Genomic DNA, 19301 nt, shown 5'->3' on the forward strand with positions numbered 1-19301 from the left:
CCTCCCCCCCCCCCACCCACCCAGCCAGCACCAGCGCATTTCTTTCAGGAAAGGGGCGGGGGCGCCTCCGCGCCGTTATATCTGCCCCCTGCGGGCGAGGAAGAGGAGGAGGAGCGCGCGAAGGTCCCAGAGGAGCTGCAGCTGTGCCCGTGGCAAGAGCGCGCCCGCCTGGCGGAGGAGAGGAGAGAGGCAGCCCGCTCTCCGCTTTGGCTCTCCGGGAAGGACGCGGAGCAAGAGGCGGCTGGGTGAGCAGGTGAGCGCAGCCGCGTTTTCTGCCTCTGGCTTTCCCTCTTTCGCTCTTTTCATCCTCTTTCCTCTTTCTGTCCTTCCTCTCTGCTTTCTTTCTCTCGCCTTCCTTTCCCCTTTTTCTTGACTCTTTTCTCCCTTTCCTTCCTTCCTCTCTCTTTCCCTCCTTTCCTCTTCTTTCCTTCCCTCCCTCTCTCTTTCTCTTCTTTCTTCTGCCCATTCCTCCGTCCTTCTTTCTCTCTCTCTCCATCCTTCTTTTCTTTCTCTGTTCCCTCCCTCCCTCTGACCTTTTTTCTTTTCTTACTTCATGGCTCAATTCCCTAGCCAGCATGGGGAGGTTAGAGATGAACTGGTGGTGTAGTAGGAAAGTGATGGACTAAGAGTAGTGAACCTACCTTCCTTGCTTCCTTCCTTCTTCCCTTCCTTCTTTCCTCTCCTTCCTTCCTTCCTTCCTTCCTTCCTTCTTTCCTTCCTTCCTTCCCTCCTTCCTTCCTTCCTTCCTTCTTTCCTTTCCTTCCTTCCTTCCCTCCCCTTCCTTCTTTTCTTCTGCCCATTCATCTTTCCCTCCCCTTCTCTCTTGTTATAGTTCACCAATGAACCCAACTAAGGTAAGCAGAGAAGACTGCAGAAAATTGGCCAAATATTCCTGGCTTCTCTAAAGCCCCCACTCCCACAGAAGAGAGAGAGAATGACTTGTACCCCTTTTAAACCAGGGAGAGGATTGCTGGTGAGTCAGTAATGATTCTAAGGAAGTCTTCCATGCTTTTCAGAGAGAACTTTCATCTTAGATAAACTTTGGATTTAAAAAAATCATCACTGGATTGTTGGACGGTCATTTCATTTGGAAAAACTGGATTCGTACCCTTTGATGAGGAGGTGGTAAAATTAGTTGGGTGGATTCACAGGACCTGCTAAGCCACACACTTAGCCACTATTCTCCACTCAGAGCAAAGGGATTGGGGCCAGTTAGTAGTGAATGGAGTAGTAAGACTGTAGTTACCCAGTCTTATTTGTGATCCCAGACTCGGCATGCAATAGATTTGTGCATTATGCTCAACCAGAATATGCTTTTGTGTGTGTGTGTGACTTTAGCTTAGTTCTTATTATGAATGAGTACACAATCTCCTGACTGTTTGTTCTAATTAGTATCTAGTGAGTCTCCTTCAGTTCGCTGCTGGGTATGTGTGCTTAGGACTCTTTTCAAAAATCCAGCGGTTGGTAGTAGTTTTCCCAACTAACACTTTTTTATTAAAGGGCTGCAAGCTCACCAAAGCAGATAGCAATAGCACTTAGATTTATATACCGCTTCACAGTGCTTTTACAGTCCTCTCTAAGTGGTTTACAGAGTCAGCATAATTGCCTCCAACAATCTGGGTCCTCATTTGACCCATCTTGGAAGGCTGAGTCAACCTTGAGCTGGTGTGGATGGATGAGTGGATGGATTGATAGGGAAGGGAAGGGAAGGGAAGGAAGGGAGGGAGGGAGGGAGGAAGGAAGGAAGGAAGGAAGGAAGGAAGGAAGGAAGGAAGAAGGAAGGAAAGAAAATAACTATAGCATTTAGTCTTATATACTCCTTCACAGTACTTTAAAGCCCTCTCTAAGCAGTTTACAGAGTCATCCTCTTGTCCCCAACAATCTGCTCCTCATTTGACCCACCTCGGAAGGATGGAAGGCTGAGTCAACCTTGAGCCTGGTGAGATTCGATCTGCCCAATTGCAGGCAGCTGGCAGTCAGCAGAAGGAGCCTGCAGTACTGCACTCTAACCACTGCACCACCACAGATGCCTTTTAATCAAGTTTGTTAGTCAGAAAAGCTGCTAGCAGACTCCTGATTTTTTGACTGCCAGAGGCTACAGGTAGTCCTCAACTTATGACCATTCATTTAGTGACCGTTCAAAGTTACAACGGCACTGAAATAAGTGGCATGCCAGTTTTCACAGTTATGACTTTTGAAGGATCCCCATGATCATGTCATCCAAATTAAGGTGCTTGGCAACTGGTTCGTATTTATGACGGTTGCAGAGTCCCAAGGTCATGTGATCATCTTCTCACAAACAAAGTCAATGGGGAACTTATCAACTGCAGTGATTCACTTATTAACTGTGGCAAGAAAGGTCATAAAATGGGGCAAAACTCACTTAAGAAATGTCTCACCTAACAATAGAAATGTTGGGCTCAATTGCAGTCTTAAGTCAAGGACTACCTCTAAGACAGAGAAACGGGGTGGAAAGTATCAAAATGCAGTCTTGTGCACACCCCAGTGTGAGCAAACTGGACTTCAGGGTAGACACATGTACTAGAATCACCTTTGCTGTCACTAAGCTATTGCACAATTTTATTCCTTTGGGTGAAGTTATTGGTAAACTCATAAATATTGGAATTTTTTTTTAAAAAAATGCTATATATCTCTTGCCTATTTTTCTGAGGGGCCAAAATATGCCAGAGAGAGAGAGAAAGAATCTCAGCTCCCTAGCACAACAGAGACACAAAGATGTAGCAAAATCTTTGGTGAGTCCATCCTACACATGATTTTTCCCATGATAAATCCTTTCATTTTTTTAAAAAAAAATGCAACTTGAGTTTCCCTGGGCCTCGTGCCCCATAAAATCGTAACTTCATTAACCATGATTTGTTGAGTAAACCGAATGGATTGGATTGACCTAAAGTGCTCAAAACTCTGATTTAACCAGACCATAGTGGTTGGGTTCACAAACCACATCAGAACAAAAACAAAGCCCATTATGGTTTAGCACAGTGTGTGAACATTATCTGTGGTTTTGTATGTTTTCTTAAAGCAGATCAGGTTTTAGATTGTTCCGTTTCAAAGTTTGGCTGAGACATATTGAAGTCATAACAATGCAAGCATATTGCCAATCAATATTTTGCTTATTTCCCCCCCCCCCAATCAACCTACTTATATAGAGCTGGGGCCCCTTACCACCACAAACCAATCTGCATTTTTAAATCTTCCTCGTGCATTGGTAACTTCTTTCAGTTCTTCCCATCAAAGAAAAACTGCTACCGTGTTCTTCCTGAGCAATGCGCCCCCTTCTAATCTATTCAGGATGCCATGCCTCCAATCGCTGATGCTTAGATACACAGAGAAAAGGTTATTTCTGCATTTCATTCCAAACCACAGTCTCCTCTAATATTGTTTTCCATAATACACAGATAAGCTTTTATGAAAGAGTCAGTTTTTGGATTGAAAGCTAATTTAGATTAAAGGTCTGTTTTTTTCAGAGGGGAGATGGTGGTCAGGGGTTAAGATGCTGAGCTTGTCAATCAGAAAGGTCGGCAGTTCAGCAGTTCAAATCCCTAGCATCGCGTAATGGAGTGAGCTCCCGTTACCTGTCACAGCTTCTGACAACCTAGCAGTTCGAAAGCACGGAAAAAAACGCAAGTAGAAAAATAGGGACCACCTTTGGTGGGAAGGGAACAGCGTTCTGTGCGCCTACGGTGTTTAGTCATGCCGGCCACATGACCACGGAGACGTCTTCGGACAGCGCTGGCTCTTTGGCTTTGGAACAGAGATGAGCACTGCCCCCTAGTGTCAGGAATGACTAGCACATATGTGCAAGGGGAACATTTACCTTTTAGATATACAGAGAAAATGTTATTTCTGCATTTCATCCCAAACCACAGTCTCCTCTGGTATTATTTTCTATAGGGCACAGATAAACTTTGCCAATTATAAAAGAGTCAGGTTTTGGACTGAAAACTAATTTAGATTAAAGGTCTGTTTTTTTTTTCCCAGAAAGCTGAATGAATTGGGTGGGTAGAGATCTGCAAAGAGTGGAGGGACTCTGGTAATGTATGGTTCCCCCCCTCTATTTTGCATGGGGTGGATGGTATTTTGGGGGTGAGCGGGCTATGATTCAGTCTTGACTCTAGCAACTGGGTCAAGGGGAGACATGATAGCAGTGTTCCAATATCTCAGGGGTTGCCACAAAGAAGAGGGAGTCAAGCTATTCTCCAAGGCACCTGTGGACAGAACAAGAAGCAATGGGTGGAAACTAATCAAGGAGAGAAGCAACTTAGAACTGAGGAGAAACTTCCTGACAGTTAGAACAATTAATCAGTGGAACAGAAGTTGCCTCCAGAAGTTGTGAATGCCCCAACACTGGAAGTCTTTAAGAAGATGTTGGATAGCCATTTGTCTGGAACAGTATAGGGTTTCCTGCCTAGGCAGGGGGTTGGACTAGAAGACCTCCAAGGTCTCTTCCAACTCTACTATTGTATTGTATTGTAACTGCCAGGACAAGTCCCTGCAGTTTTCTTGGCAACATTTCTTTGAAGTGATTCCCCCTTGTCTTCCCTCTCCTGGGGCTCAGAAAGGACCTGGCCCCAAATCACCCAGCTGGCTTCATGTCTAAGGCAGAATTAGAATTTTGTTCTAAGTTGGTGCCTCTAACAACCATACCAAGCTAGCATTCATTTCTTTCAAATCAGCCTGAACTCTTGGTAGCTGCTTGGACAAGAATCTGCATTTTCTTGGCAATGTTTTTGAAATGTTTTGTCCCTAGGGTTGTTCGTAGACTTTTGAGAGAGAGATTAGCTTAAAGTTCCCCAGATATGGCTCCATGCCTAAAGCCGGACTAGAATTCACACTCTCCCATTTTTAATTTGCTGCTTTCACCACTATATCAAATTGCTCTTTGTGGCAAAGGTGGGGGTACTTTCTCTTACTCCTGCAGTGGTTCGCCTTCCTTGTTTATTTCTGTAGTCAGCTGGAGGTGATCGTGAGTCATTTTCTTGTGATGTTCCTTGCAGGTTGACAGCATTTATGGTTGGCAAAAGTAAAGCACATCACAGGTTAGTTTTAATCTTTCTTGGAGCAAAAGGGGAGAGCAATTTGACTTGGTTTGGTCCAGAAGTGCCCAAAATGAGCTGCCAAGTTTAGCAAACTTTGGTGCACAACTAAGGTAAAACCTTCTTCATTGCAGCTGAGCCTTTGGTCCTGGACACGAACATGATGGTTTTCTTGCAACAGTGTAGAAGTCTTCACCTGGTCTTTTTCTGGAGCATTAAAGTCAGGCCTATAACCAGAGGTGAAATTCAATTTTTTTTTTACTACCGGTTCTGTGGGCGAGGCTTGGTGGGTGTGGCAGGGGAAGGATACTGCAAAATCTCCATTCCCACCCCACTCTGGAGCCAGCCAGAGGTGATATTTGCTGGTTCTCGGAACTACTCAAAATTTCCGCTACTGGTTCTCCAGAACCTGTCAGAACCTGCTGAATTTCACCCCTGCCTATAGCCCAATGTTTCTCTAACCTGGCAACTTTGACATGTGTGGGCTTCATCTCCTAGAATTCTAAGCATTCTGGGATTTGTAGTCCACATCTCTTAAAGTTGCCAACTTTGAGAAACTTTCCTGTAGCCTTGAGATGTCCTGGTACTCACTACCCTAATACTGTATTAACCAGGTCCTAGTGGTTGCTCAAGGGATGCGGTGGCTCAGTGGGTAAGATGCTGAGCTTGTCGATCAGAAAGGTTGGCGGTTCAAATCCCTAGTGTCGCATAACGGAGTGAACTCCCGTTATTTGTCCCAGCTTCTGCCAACCTAGCAGTTCGAAAGCATGTAAAAATGCAAGTAGAAAAATGCAAGTAGACCACTTTGGTGGGAAGGTAACAGCGTTCCGTGCACCTTCGGCATTTAATCATGCCGGCCACATGACCACGGAGACGTATTCAGACAGCGCTGGCTCTTTGGCTTTGAAACGGAGATGAGCACCGCCCCCTAGTGTCGGGAACGACTAGCACATATGTCCGAGGGGAACCTTTACCTTTGTACTGGTTACTCAACTAAAGATCCAAGCCCAGCTAAAGTGAATATTTCTAAACCATGGGTCTCCAAACGTGGCAACTTTAAGACTTATGGACTTCAACTCCCAGCTGTCTGTGGAGATTCTCAATCATTCAAGTGACAGTTGTCATAAAGGTGCTTTTTCAAAAGGCAACTAGAGGGGGGGAGGGGAAGGGTGTTCTTTGAGGAAGAATCATAGCTGGCTGGGGAATTCTAGGACTTGAATTCCACAAGTCCTAAAGTGGCCAAATTTGGAGAGCCCTGTTCTAAACCAGGGTTCGAACGTAGAATATTGTGTGAACCTTATGCACCCAGGGAATCACAGTTACAAGCCGTGGTTTGGTGTGACTTGTGAAACCAGCAGTGAATCAGAGCCTTGTATCCCACAGGGGAAGCATCTCTCCTGAATCCTCCCCTCCCCACTCCCATTGCTCAATCTTTGTTAAAAATTGCCAGTCTCACGGGGCTCAGCAGATGGATTGTGTTTGTATAACCACTGGAGGGAAAAAAAAGTTGCCAACCACATTCCAGCCAAGCATATTTTACAAACTTAGTCCATGAGACCAGTCGATTCTATTTATTTACTAGTTCTTGAAAGGGAATGATGGGACCAAACTCACCCAGCTGCCTTTCATGTCGAAGGCGGGACTAGAATTCACCATCTCCTGATGATTGGCCCAATGGGCTTTTATGCCTAAGGCAGGACTAGAACTCACCGTCTCCCAGTTTCTAGGGCAGCATCTTAACCACTGTACCAAACTGATACTCATGGTCTAGCTTTGGTCAGTTCAGGAAAAAAACCTGGGAAAATCTGCTTCTGGAGAGTTTTTAGATCATTAATACAAAACAATAGCAGAGTTGGAAGGGACCTTGGAGGTCTTCTAGTCCAACGCCCTGCCTAGGCAGGAAACCCTATACCGTTTCAGACAAATGGCTATCCAACATCTTCTTAAAGACTTCCAGTGTTGGGGCATTCACAACTTCTGGAGGCAACTTCTGTTCCACTGATTAATTGTTCTAACTGTCAGGAAGTTTCTCCTCAGTTCTAAGTTGCTTCTCTCCTTGATTAGTTTCCATCCATTGCTTCTTGTTTTACCCTCAGGTGCCTTGGAGAACAGTTTGACTCCCTCTTCTTTGTGGCAATCCCTGAGATTAATTAGGCAAAAGTTGCTTTGGGGTCAAAAGAAGATGCCAAATCTTAAACAGAGATTTTGGATATTTTGGTATTGGAACTGTGGTGGCGCAGTGGTTAGAATGGAGTATTGGGGGCTAATTCTGCCAACTTCCAGGAGTTCGATCCTGACCGGCTCAAGGTTGACTTAGCCTTCCATCCTTCCGAGGTTGGTAAAATGAGGATCCAGATTGTTAGGAGCAAAATTCTGACACTTGTAAACCGCTTAGAGAGGGCTGCAAAGCCCTCTGAAGCGATATATAAGTCTAAGTGCTATTGCTATTTCCTGATGGTGTCCTTTCCCATTACAAGTTTCTGGGTGTGCAACTAACGAGTAGGCTGGCTTGGTCACTCAAAAGCAAGACACTGGTGAAGCGGGCACAGCAGCGCCTGCATTGGCTGCGTCACGTGAGAAAAGTTTATCTTCCTCCCCCTGTCCTTACCACTTTCTATAGAGGGACGATGTCATAGTGCACTACAGTCTGAAATGACCGCTTCGGACAGGAAGTCGGTGCAGAGAGTGGTGAGGATGGCAGAAATGATTTTTGGCAGTTCACTTCCATCTATCCAGGCATAGCATACAAGCAACGCATCCTTTTCACGACCTGTTTTCCTTGTTGTATGTATGTGTCAGAGGTGGTATTCAGCAGGTTCTCACCAGTTCTGGAGAACCAGTAGCGGAAACTTTGAGTAGTTTGGAGAACCGGTAAATGCTACCACTGACTGGCCTCACCTCCCCCATCTATTCTCTGCCTTCTGAGTCCCAACTGATCTGGAGGGAATGGGGATTTTGCAGTATCCTTCCCCTGGAGTGGGGAGAGAATGGAGATTTTGCAGTATCCTTCCCCTGGAGTGGGGAGGGTATGGGGATTTTGCAGTATCCTTCCCCTGGAGTGGGGAGGGAATGGGGATTTTGCAGTATCCTTCCCCTGGAGTGGGGAGGGAATGTGGATTTTACAGTATCCTTCCCCTGGAGTGGGGAGAGAATGGGGATTTTGCAGTATTCTTCCCCTGCCATGCCCGCCAAGCCATGCCACGCCCAGCAAGCCACCTTCACAAAACTGGTAGTAAAAAAAAATTGAATCCCACCACTGGTATGTATGTATGTATGCATGCATACATATAGCATGTGTATGTGTGTTGTAAGTATGTGTACACCTTTGAGAGCAGGCCACAGAATTTCATTTTTAATGTGTGCCAGTGTGCCCAGAGTAACAAATGGCAACAAAGGTTATCTATCTGTCTAATCAGATCTGACCTGACTTAGGTTTTAGAGGTCAGCCTGGGTCATCAGAATGTGGCTGTTTTCACGGACAAACAACCTGCAGACGATGTGCTCCTTCCCACGGACAAGTGCCTGGAGATTCGAACGTTGTGATTGGGTGGCTGAGTTGGGATTTTGAATGCTGCACATTCTTCTCAGTCCATTGCTCCTTGTAGCCAGGAGCTGCACATTGGAGACAAGAAGGAGGGTTTTGATTTCTGGGGGATGGGAAACTCTTTTGCACACTTTTTCTTTTAATGAAACAAAAGAAAATATGGCTTTTTTTCCAACCCATCTTCAGTTCTTCACCCTATTTACAACGCAGGGATAATACGAAAGGCTCTTGCTATTTTTGTTAAGGGAATCTGGCTTCCCCATTGACTTTTCTTATTGCAAAAGAGGATCACATGATCCGAGGATACTGCAACCATCATAAATATGAGCATGTGGGGGGGGGCATGGGGAGTGCGGGCAGGTCACGTGGGCATGCACCTGGGGGCACCTGGGGGGGTTGGGGCGTCGCACGTGCTTTCAGCATGCAACGGGGAAAAAAGGTTTAGCCATCACTGCTCTAGTCCTTTCAATCCCATTTTTAAAGCAGAGGCATAGGCTGGATTTTAGTGGATCTCAAAGGAAAGAGGATATGAATCCAAAAGAGCAAAATAGTTGTAACAACTGACCCAGAAATTTTTTAAAAAATAGGTTTCCCCAGCCGGGCCGAGGGAGAGAATGCATGTTGCCTATTAAAAATTAATTATGGCTCTTTATTGAAAAAATGGATATTTCAAATTAAATAAAGGTTATGTGCCGCTCCAGCTGTGTGTCCTGGATATGTGGGTTCTCACAACATTTTTTGACCTCAGGCTACCCTTCCTTAGAGCCACTGGAATGAAAAGATGCTTCTGATATTTCAAAACAAAGCAGCTGCTGCTGCATTGCCCTTTAAAAATAGATTTGCTTGAATAATTAGCTTTCAACTTGCTTTCCTGTGGCTGTACTCATAGATTATCGTCCTTGAAGCTCGTAACACTTGGGTCCAGGGGTGGGTTCCTGCCAGTTCTAACCTCTTCTATAGAAGAGGTTCCACAAATCTTCAGTGCCGTTTAGAACCGGTTCCAGCTCCCTCCCCCCGCCCATCCGGACATCATCAAGATGAAGAGCGAGAGGAGGAATTCTGGGAATTGAAGTCCACAAGTCTTAAAGCTGTCAAGTTTGAACACTCCTATGGTTTTTTTTCTAAAGGGTTAGGGGTGCAAGGGTCTTGTAACTTGACAGCTTTAAGACTTGCATGCTTCAAATGCCAGAGTTTCTGAGCCAACATTTTGTTTGCTAAGCAAGAGCGTTGTTAAGTGAGTTTCACCACATTTTACAAGTTGACCACGCCCACCCAGTCACATGGTGGCAAGCCACTCCCACAAAGCAGGCCACACCTACAGAAGAGGTTCTAAAATATTTTGAAACCCACCACTGCTTGGGTCGAGGCTAAGATTCAACATAGACAAGGATGGCTTCTTTGTTCACCTTAAGATATGTTTGTTGGACTTTTAATTGAAATTTCTGCCTTTGAAATTACAATAAAATTCCAATTGTTTAGATTTGGGGTGAGGTTATCCACCAACTAAGCCATAATAGAATTTATTTAGTTCAATTCAGTGCTTTGAATAAACCCAACCATTGCAATGTTACCTTAGGAATTATATCTTGCATTATGTCTGAATCTCACAAATATGGTTTTATTTAATGACTGAATATTTAAACTGAAGAGCGGGGTCTCTGACCAGCCATGATTTGTTTGAACAAAGGCTTGTTGAACAACCAACGGTTTTCCAGAAGAGGCAAATAGTTATGGATTTTCTGAGAAATTCCTGATTGTTTTAGATCTTCTGTTTTTGCTCTCCTTTTAAAAAATACAGTTCTGAGGCTCAGGTGAGGTACACACAACTCTGAATTCCCCCAAAAACCACATCTCTGTGTTTGCACATTGTTTTAACCCAATCAGAATAACAGAGATGGAAGGGACCTTGGAGGGTTAGGCAGGAAACCCTACACCACTTCAGACAAACATCTTCTTTAAAACTTCCAGTGTTGGAGCATTCACAACTTCTGGAGGCAAGCTGTTCCACTGATTAATTGTTCTAACTGTCAGGAAATTTCTCCTCAGTTCTAGGTTGCTTCTCTCCTTGATTAGTTTCCACCCATTGCTTCTTGTTCTACCCTCAGGTGCTTTGGAGAATAGCTTGACTCCCTCTTCTTTGTGGCAACCCCTGAGATATTAGATATTAGATACTGCTATCATGTCTCTCCTGGTTTTTTCTCTTCTCTAGTCTAGACATACCCAGCTGCTGCAACCGTTCTTCATATCTTTTAACCTCCAATGCCCTAATCATCTTTGTTGCTCTTCTCTGCACTCTTTCTAGAGGCTCAACATCTTTTTTTACACCGTCGCAACCAAAACTGGATGCAGTATTCCAAGTGTGGCCTTACCAAGGCATTATAAAGTGGTATTTACACTTCATGTGATCTTGATTATATCCCTCTATTTATGCAGCCTAGAACTGTGTTGGCTTTTTTGGCAGCTGCAGCTGCATCAAGTAAGCCCATCTCCTTTTTTATTTTATTCACCAAACAAAATAAAAAAGGACTTCTTATAGCCAAGGACATTTGTATGAAATTTTGGGAGCTGAAGTCCATATATCTTAAAAGTTGCCAGATTTGAAAAACACTGAGCTGGCAGATGCTTGGGTAGATCCATGGAGACCATCTGATCATCCCCTGTTCTCCATGGGTGCTTAGTATTACTAAATTATTACTACTAAATTACTAAAGTTGAAATAAGATTCAGCCACCAGTTTTACCCAGTTGGTTGGGTACAAGGAATTGGGAATACTGTCTCTGGTACTGTAGCCAACTAATATGTCAGCTTCATTTTCTTTGATTTTATAAAAGTGACCTCTTATTTTCTTCAGGAAAGAGTGTAGAGAAGAGCAACAAAGTTGATTAGGAGGCTGGGGTATAAAACATATGAAGAACAGTTGCAAGAATTGGATATGTCTAGTCTAGCGGTGACATGATAGCAATCTTCCTATATTTGAGGGGCTACCACAAAGAAGAAGAAGAAGGTCAACCTATTTCCCAAAGCACCTGAAGGCCAGAGAAGGAATAATGGATGGAAACTTATCAAGGAGAGAAGTAACCTAGAACTAAGGAGAAGCTTCCTAACAGTGAGAACAATTAACCAGTGGAACAGCTTGCCTCCAGAAGTTGTGGGGGCTCCATCACTGGAAGCTTTCAAGAAGAGACTGGACAGCCACTTGCCTGAAGTGCTCTAGAGTTTCCTGCCTGAGCAGCAGGTTGGACTAGATGACCTCCAAGGTCCCGTCTGACTCTGTTATTCTATGTTCTGGTGATGCAGATTTCTCCAGGCAGGCATATTGTGGCTTCATGGTCCATATACCCAGTTTTCAAACAATTGGGATGCCTTTTGTTCATCATTTCCCCAAATACTTGCTTTTTCTACAGATTTCTTTTCCTTTTTAACACAATCGTCATTTCCATATTACATTAGAAATACTGTAGAGAGCAACTGAAGATTACCAGAGCTTGCTGCGTACCGATTGGGGTTCTGTCTCAAAAGTAAAATTAGACAAGCCTTCCATTTCAATGCCAATTAAATTAATTTCTCCCCAATGTCCCTAGGTGGGGGTGGGGGCAGCATTAAGCGCAAGCATGCTCATAATGTATTCCAAAACACGTTGCAGCACAGAACCCCTCTCAAAGCAGACATATCAACCTGGCAAAATGCCTCTTTAGAACTTTGCAGGAGAACAAAAGCCAGTTCTGGTCCCATTTTCCCGGTTAAACTCATTTTTTTCCCCACTTCTTGCAAGGGAAATAATTCTCTTGCAAGAATTCACTGTGGAGAGCAGGCTCCATTCTAAATAAGACTATATGTTTCTTCTCCTAGATCCACACCGCTTTTTTACGCCACGGATCTCCTATTTCCCTTTCCTCCATGAAGAAAATGTGGAATCTGGAACCCATCCGCTTGATTTGCATCTGTTTGCTTTGCCTCATTTTCACGGAGGAAAGTAAAACGGAACCAGGAAAATGTAAGTATGCTTTTGGCGGCATACGTCGGGAAGCTGTAATTAACTCTTGGCTGTGGGAGCGCATCCAGAATCAGCCTTTGGGGCCGACATGCATGGATGTGATTTGTGAGCTAATTGGAGAGCGGAGATCATCCACAGGAGCGGTCCTTCTGATGATCATTAATGAAATGAATTTTAATCAAGAGACATGGTCGTGATTGAGGAAGGGCTGCTTTCTTCAAACTAACGTTAAAGGGTTATTTGCATGCTTTTGCATACCTTACCCACCCCACCCCCAAAGCCTAACAAAGAATAAGGGCAATAGATTTCGTTCTGGATATCCAAACACTGCCCCCAACCCAAAAGTAGCCGAGACCGTTGTCACTACTATCTACATGTTTGGTCTCCATCCAGCCACAGCAATGTGAGATGGAATATTTTCTCCAAACCCATGTTCTCAAATGAAATGGAAAAATGTTCTGAATTTCATTTGCCCCCACCCCCCGTTGCAAAATATTCCACTGTTAAGTCTTTTTTTTTTCCATGGAAAATCTTCTCCTTTGCAAAACAAAACAAAAAAACCCAAAAGTCTGTATTAATTAAAATAATTAATAACATAATGAATGGATACCATTTAGGTCAAAGTGAGCTGCTGGGATAAATGCAAAATCAGGCTTGTTTACAATCTGTCGAGGGGGTGATTTTTTTTTTTTAAAACGATTGCTATCCAGATGTCAACTCAACTTGGGTTCACCCAACAGGCTTAAATGAATTACAAATCTGGACTAGGCATTCAGATAATAGAGCTAATTTTTGCTTTAAAGCTTCCCCTCGCATATATGTGCTAGTCGTTCCCGACTCTAGGGGGCGGTGCTCATCTCCGTTTCAAAACCGAAGAGACAGCGCTGTCCGAAGACGTCTCCGTGGTCATGTGGCCAGCATGACTAAATGCTGAAGCCGCACGGAACGCTGTTTCCCTTCCCACCAAAGCTGGTTCCTATTTTTCTACTTGCATTTTTTTCGTGCTTTCGAACTGCTAGATTGGCAGAAGCTGGGACAAGTAACTGGAGCTCACGCCATTACGCGGCGCTAGGGATTCGAACCGCTGAATTGCCGACCTATCTGAGCGACAAGCTCAGCATCTTAGGCCCTGAGCTACCACGTCCCAGCTAATTTTTGGTTTCCTGTAGTACAAAACCAGCTGACTTCATTAGCTAATATTTTAATGATGGCTGAATTTTAAGCACCAAATAAAGGGCGTTTTGTGAAATCCAGATAGTCCTCGACTTGCAACAGTTCATGTGGGGACCATTTGAAGTTACAATGGCACTGACAAAAGTGACTTACGACCATTTTTCACTCTTACGACCGCTGTCTATGGTCGCGTGATTTACCCTTTGCTTGATGATTGACTCACATTTATGACGGTTGCAGTGTCCTGGGGGGTCATGAGATCCCCCTTTGTGACCTTCTGACAAGCAAATTCAATGGGGAAACCAGATTCACTTAACAACCGTGTTAGTAATTTTAACAACGGCAGTATATTCACTTCACAAACGTGGTGCGAAAAGTCGTAAAAATGGGGCAAAACTCAAATTGAACCAATTTAACAACGTAGATTTTGGGCTCAATGGTGATCATAAGATGAGGACCAGCTGTACTGAAAAGACTGCCGTGCGTGAAAGATTTTCAGACACACCATGCAGTCCTATAATAGGAAGTGCAATTTGAGATCTTGCAGATATTTGGAGTCTACTCCCACATGGATCCAGACAAAAGCGATGCCGTTTTTCTTTCTACTTTTATTTCACATTCATGGTTTTCTCTCGTTTGATCAGGATACACAGACAGTAACAGAGTTGAGAGGGACCTTGGAGGTCATCTAGTCCAACCCCCTGCTCACGCAGGAGACCTGTACTAGGAATTCGAACCATTGAACTGTCGACCGTTCTGATCAACAAGCTCAGTATTGGAAAAGGATTCATGTTGAACCCAGAGGGGAAAAAATACATGGACAAGAACGAAGTTGAATGAAAAGATGGAGGAAGGAGACTATTGGGCAAGGAATAATATTAAAAGAGGATGTGGCTGAAGGATCTGACCTCCCTTCTACTACTGGAGGGCCCTGAATTAGGTTGAGGGTTGGAGTACATTAAGCGTAAAACCAATATACTCAAGTGGAGGCTCTTAACAGAATAACAGAGTTGGAAGGGACCTTGGAGGTCTTCTAGTCCATCCCCCTGCTCTGGCAGGAAGCCATATACCATTTCAGACAAACATCACGTTATACGCATGTGAGGAGGGACAGAGCCCAGCTCATCTGCTGATATGTCAGCTACTACCAGAAACATGCACCAATAATCACTTACGTTTGGCCAACGACAAAGCCAAGAAGATTTAAGGATCTGGCAGTTTAAAGCTTTATCTAGATCAGTGTTGGCAAACCTTTTCAACACTGAGTGCCGAAACAAGAGCGCTCGTGCGGGTGCTGGAAACCAAAAGGGCAGCCGCCTGTGCGCATGCGCGCATTGGGAAAATGATCTTCCGGTTTCCGGCATACGAATGCACACCAGCCAGCTGGTCTTCTTAGGCGCATATGCGCCAGAAAGCAGAAGACCAGGTGGCCAGTGCACATGTGAGTGCCGGAAACCAGAAGATTATCTTCCCAGCATGCACATGCGCACTGGGTGGCTGCTCCTCCAGTTTCTGGCACTCCCACGCATGTGAAGAGCAATGGGCAACAGCTCGCGTGCCCGGAAAGACAGCTCTGCGTGCCACGTCTGGCACGTGTGCCATAGGTTCACCATCATGGATCTAAACAAAGGACAGGGGGGGGAGCCGGAGGATGAGGCAGGAGCAGGGAGATAGAAAGAAAGAAGGAGAATATGGACTGCTCCCCATAGTCAATTAAGGACGGCCCGTATCCAGATTTCATTCCATTTTAAAATCCTTGGCAAAGTGGCAGGTTGCCTGCTGTGGTTAGTCCTGTGACCCCCAAACTAAGCTTAATGAATGAATCAATTGCATGAAAGAGTAAATATAAAATGAAAAGTTTATAGAGTTGAGTGAAAAGTCATAGCATCATCGAAGACAGAAGTGCAGAGCGAACGGTTTGCAAATCTATTAACTGTAGTTCTCGAAAGACAATTTCCATAAGTGGAATATGAAATGGAAGACCAAAAAAAACGCAGGGAGATTTTTCAGCAGGGCAGCAATATTTATCACAGGAATTGCTTTCGCTGCCCATTTTTCACACGTCCTGTGTTTCACTCCATGTTTTGTAACCAAATTCAAGAACCAAATGAAAATAACTTTCTATCTTTATCCCAACAACTCTTAACAAGCCGAAGGGGAAAAGATGGACGTGGTCCAAATAAGCTTATTTATTCGGCTGAGGTGTGCAGATAGCTGTGCTCCAAGCAGGGCCAACGGAGTCCGTGTGGCATTTCCAGTTCATTGCTTCGCTGGTATGAACATTTTGTTCAGTCTGCACTCATCCAAAATGAAAGCTGGTTTGGTTCTTTTTTTTTTTTTTTTTTTTGCATGAGCCGCCAAACCTTCCTTGGATTTTTCTTTCTTCTCGAAGCAGGATGGAAAGTTGTTTGGGGTGACCAGATTTGAAGGGCTCATCTCAGCAACCTTCTTGTTATGGATCTCCTCAATTCAGAAGTGGAGCGCAGGAACCCATGATGGGTGCCCAGGTTGATGCTACATGTTTAATTTGCAATGGTCCCAACGTTATATGAACTCCAAGTTACTCGTCATAAAACCAGCTTGTTTTCTCAGAAACAAATCCCAGGGGAAACAAAGGGTTGCCTTCATATTTAACCAGGTCACTTAAAAGCCTAGTGTCTGCTTCAGCATAACATGTGAACTAGGCTAGTATTAACACTGGATAAGTGTTTTTTTTTTAACTTAGAACTGAGCTTCTTTGTTATTTTACCAGTCCGTTTATTGTGCAGACCCCAAAAAGGAGTTAAATCATGATCCAGTTTGAATGAGTTGGGTGCTTTCAAATAGCCTGAGAAAGGCAAGTTTGTTTTGGAAACTGAAATATGGTTTTCTTGTGGCCAGCCAGCAGCCAGCAGAGCTGGCAGCAGATTCGGACAGTGAGGTGGTTGGGGAGGAAGACGGGCCAGTCCTAGAGTCTGCAAAAGGCTCTGATGAGGGCTCTGTGTCAGAGGCAGAGAGGGGGCCAGAACCGTCTGACAGTTACCAGCTGCCTTCAGAGTCAGACATCAGTGAGGCAGACGAACAGCTGGAGCCTGTTCCCAGTGTGCGCATGTGCAGAGTTGCCAGACAAAGGGAACAGCTAAAGAACAGGGGTCGACTTGGGAGTAAGGCCACAGGTGGACGATAAATGGCCCCTCCCAGAGGAAATAAAAGAGGAGCAAAAAGGGAGTGGAGTTTGCAGGAGACAGTTAGTTCACTTAATTGGTTCTTGACTCTCTGAGACTCCTTGCCAAGTTTTGCAGATATCGGCCTGGCAGCTCTCCAAGCCAGATAAGGTCTGTGACTGTAAATCCTCCCTGAATTTGTATTCACATACAAATATGTATGTGAATACAAATACAGTACGTATTCACATACATATTTGCTGTCTGTGAATGAGCAGCATTCACAGTAAACTAATAAAAGGGATTTTTGTCGGGATCAGGAGTTTGCTTCATGCTCTTGGGAAGAAGCCTCGGTCAGAACAGGTTTAAGAATCATCCAGAGATTCCATCAAATTCAGAAAACTTGGTCGCTTTCAGCCAAACTGAGATTAAAGAGCAAGCCAAGATGCGAAGCAAGGAGCTGTGTTTCCAACTATCTTGAGTGACCTCAATACCAACAGGATTTAGGGGCGTTCGGCTTAACACTTGTCAAAAGAGAACTAACTTTATAAAATTCAGTGAATCAGGATTCACTAAATTTTTAACATACATGTTGCTAGAAGAGGTGCTTACACCGGGCAGAATTTTGCAAATCTCATAATCAAGCTAATGAGTCAATCAGTGGAGAAATCTGGTAAGAAGATACAGAGTTGAATGTCTCATGAAGGAGGCAAACATCCCAGCATGATTAGACATAAAATAATAACAGTCCCATCTATGTTAACTACAATAATGATGTACACCTTTTCTACAGAAATTAAACACAGGGAGTCCTCAACTTACGACCACAATTGAGCCAAAACTTTCTGTTGCTAAATGAGACAGTTATTAAGTGAGTTGTGCCCCATTTTACAACCTTTCTTACCACAGTTATTAAGGGAATCACTACAGTTGTTAAACTAATAACACAGTTGTTAAGTGAATTCTGGCTTCCCCATTGACTTTGCTTGTCAGAAGTTTGCAAAAGGTGATGGCCTGACCTTGGGACATAGCAACGGTCGTAAGTATGAACCAGTTGCCAAATGTTTGAATTTAGATCATGCTCACGTACCTGTGGGGATGCTGCAACAGTTATAAGTATGAAAAACATTCATAAGTCATTTTTTTCAGTGCCATTGTAACCTTTTTTTTTGAGAGGTATTTTTTTTATTTTTCCATAACCACTCTTACCATCATTAATCTTACAGTGTGTCATCTGAGTACAATCTTTGTGTCATCATATTGAACAGTTACATAATTTTTAACCTATTTTTATCTTACCTTTACATTTCAATTTCAATTGTCTTTTAATTCAACTCCTCTACGTTCTTTTCCAAATTATTCGATTTTCTGTTTCTTTTCCTCTATATTTCTTTTCTATCCAGGGATAAAAACATCCCCCTATCTTATAATACTCCAATTCTTCCTTCTCTTTAATTGCCAATGTCAATCTGTTCGTTTCTGCACAGTCTGGTGTTTTTTAAATTACCTTTCCCTCTGAGAGGGAGGCCATTGTAACTTTGGAGGGTCCACTAAACAAAGTGTTGTTAAGTCGAGGACTCTCGTTGCTCTTGGTCACCAGTTCACAATTTCTCTCTCTCTTTTCTTTTTGGCAGATTCAGAAACTTACTGCATGTTTCAAGATAAGAAGTATCAAATAGGACAAAGATGGAACCCTCACCTTGAGCCCTATGGAATTGTTCCCTGTCTCGAGTGTCGCTGCACAGAGGTAATGGGATTGGATGTAGTGAAGAGGTGGATTTCCAGGAGGGAAGCGTGTCCATTCCAGAGGAGTAAGAGGCCACTCAGTCCTGTTCTGACCAAGGCTTCCTGAGAAAGCATAAATCACAATCTTAGTCCCCAAAACCGCCTTTTATTTAAACGGCTGTGAATTATGGTCATTCACAGCCCATAACGCTTCACAAACAGTCTGTGAAGAGTCCGACAGATGTCTGCTTGAGTTGCCACAGTTTTTCAGGGTAATTTGAATAAGCACCCACCTTCATCTCCCTTGAGACCCTGCCAGAGACCTAATTGCCAATTAGTTTTGCAAGGCCAAACACAGCACAGTGTCCAACAAGACTTCTCAGAGCATGAACCGACTAGATCAACGGTTCTCAACCTGTGGGTCGTGACCCCTTTTGGGGGTCGAATGACCCTTTCACGGGGGTCGCCTAAGACCATTGGAAAACACATATTTTCGAAAAAATACGGAAAACATAAAATAATTTTATGGTTGGGGGTCACCACAACAGGAGGAACTGTATTAAAGGGTCGCGGCATTAGGACGGTTGAGAACCACTGGACTAGATGAATTAATTGCTTCCTTTAAAGGCTCATGTGCCTTTGCTCCTCCTTTATGTCTTATGGGCAGG

General features: G+C 43.9%; 1 protein-coding gene across 1 annotated transcript in view; it reads left to right on the top strand.

The window, feature by feature from the left end:
* Positions 1 to 242: 242 nt before the first annotated feature.
* Positions 243 to 19301, top strand: part of CHRDL1 (chordin like 1) — a 45442-nt gene continuing 26383 nt past the window's right edge. Inside the window, exons 1-3 of the mRNA XM_081964006.1 lie at positions 243 to 253; positions 12448 to 12592; positions 18543 to 18655. Of these exons, the coding sequence (XP_081820132.1) occupies positions 12496 to 12592; positions 18543 to 18655 (210 nt within the window). The 5' untranslated portion in view covers positions 243 to 253; positions 12448 to 12495. The remainder of the gene's footprint in view (positions 254 to 12447; positions 12593 to 18542; positions 18656 to 19301) is intronic.

This window comes from Natrix helvetica, assembly GCF_964273705.1.
Source record: "Natrix helvetica genome assembly, chromosome: 11".
NCBI classification, from domain to species: domain Eukaryota; kingdom Metazoa; phylum Chordata; class Lepidosauria; order Squamata; family Natricidae; genus Natrix; species Natrix helvetica.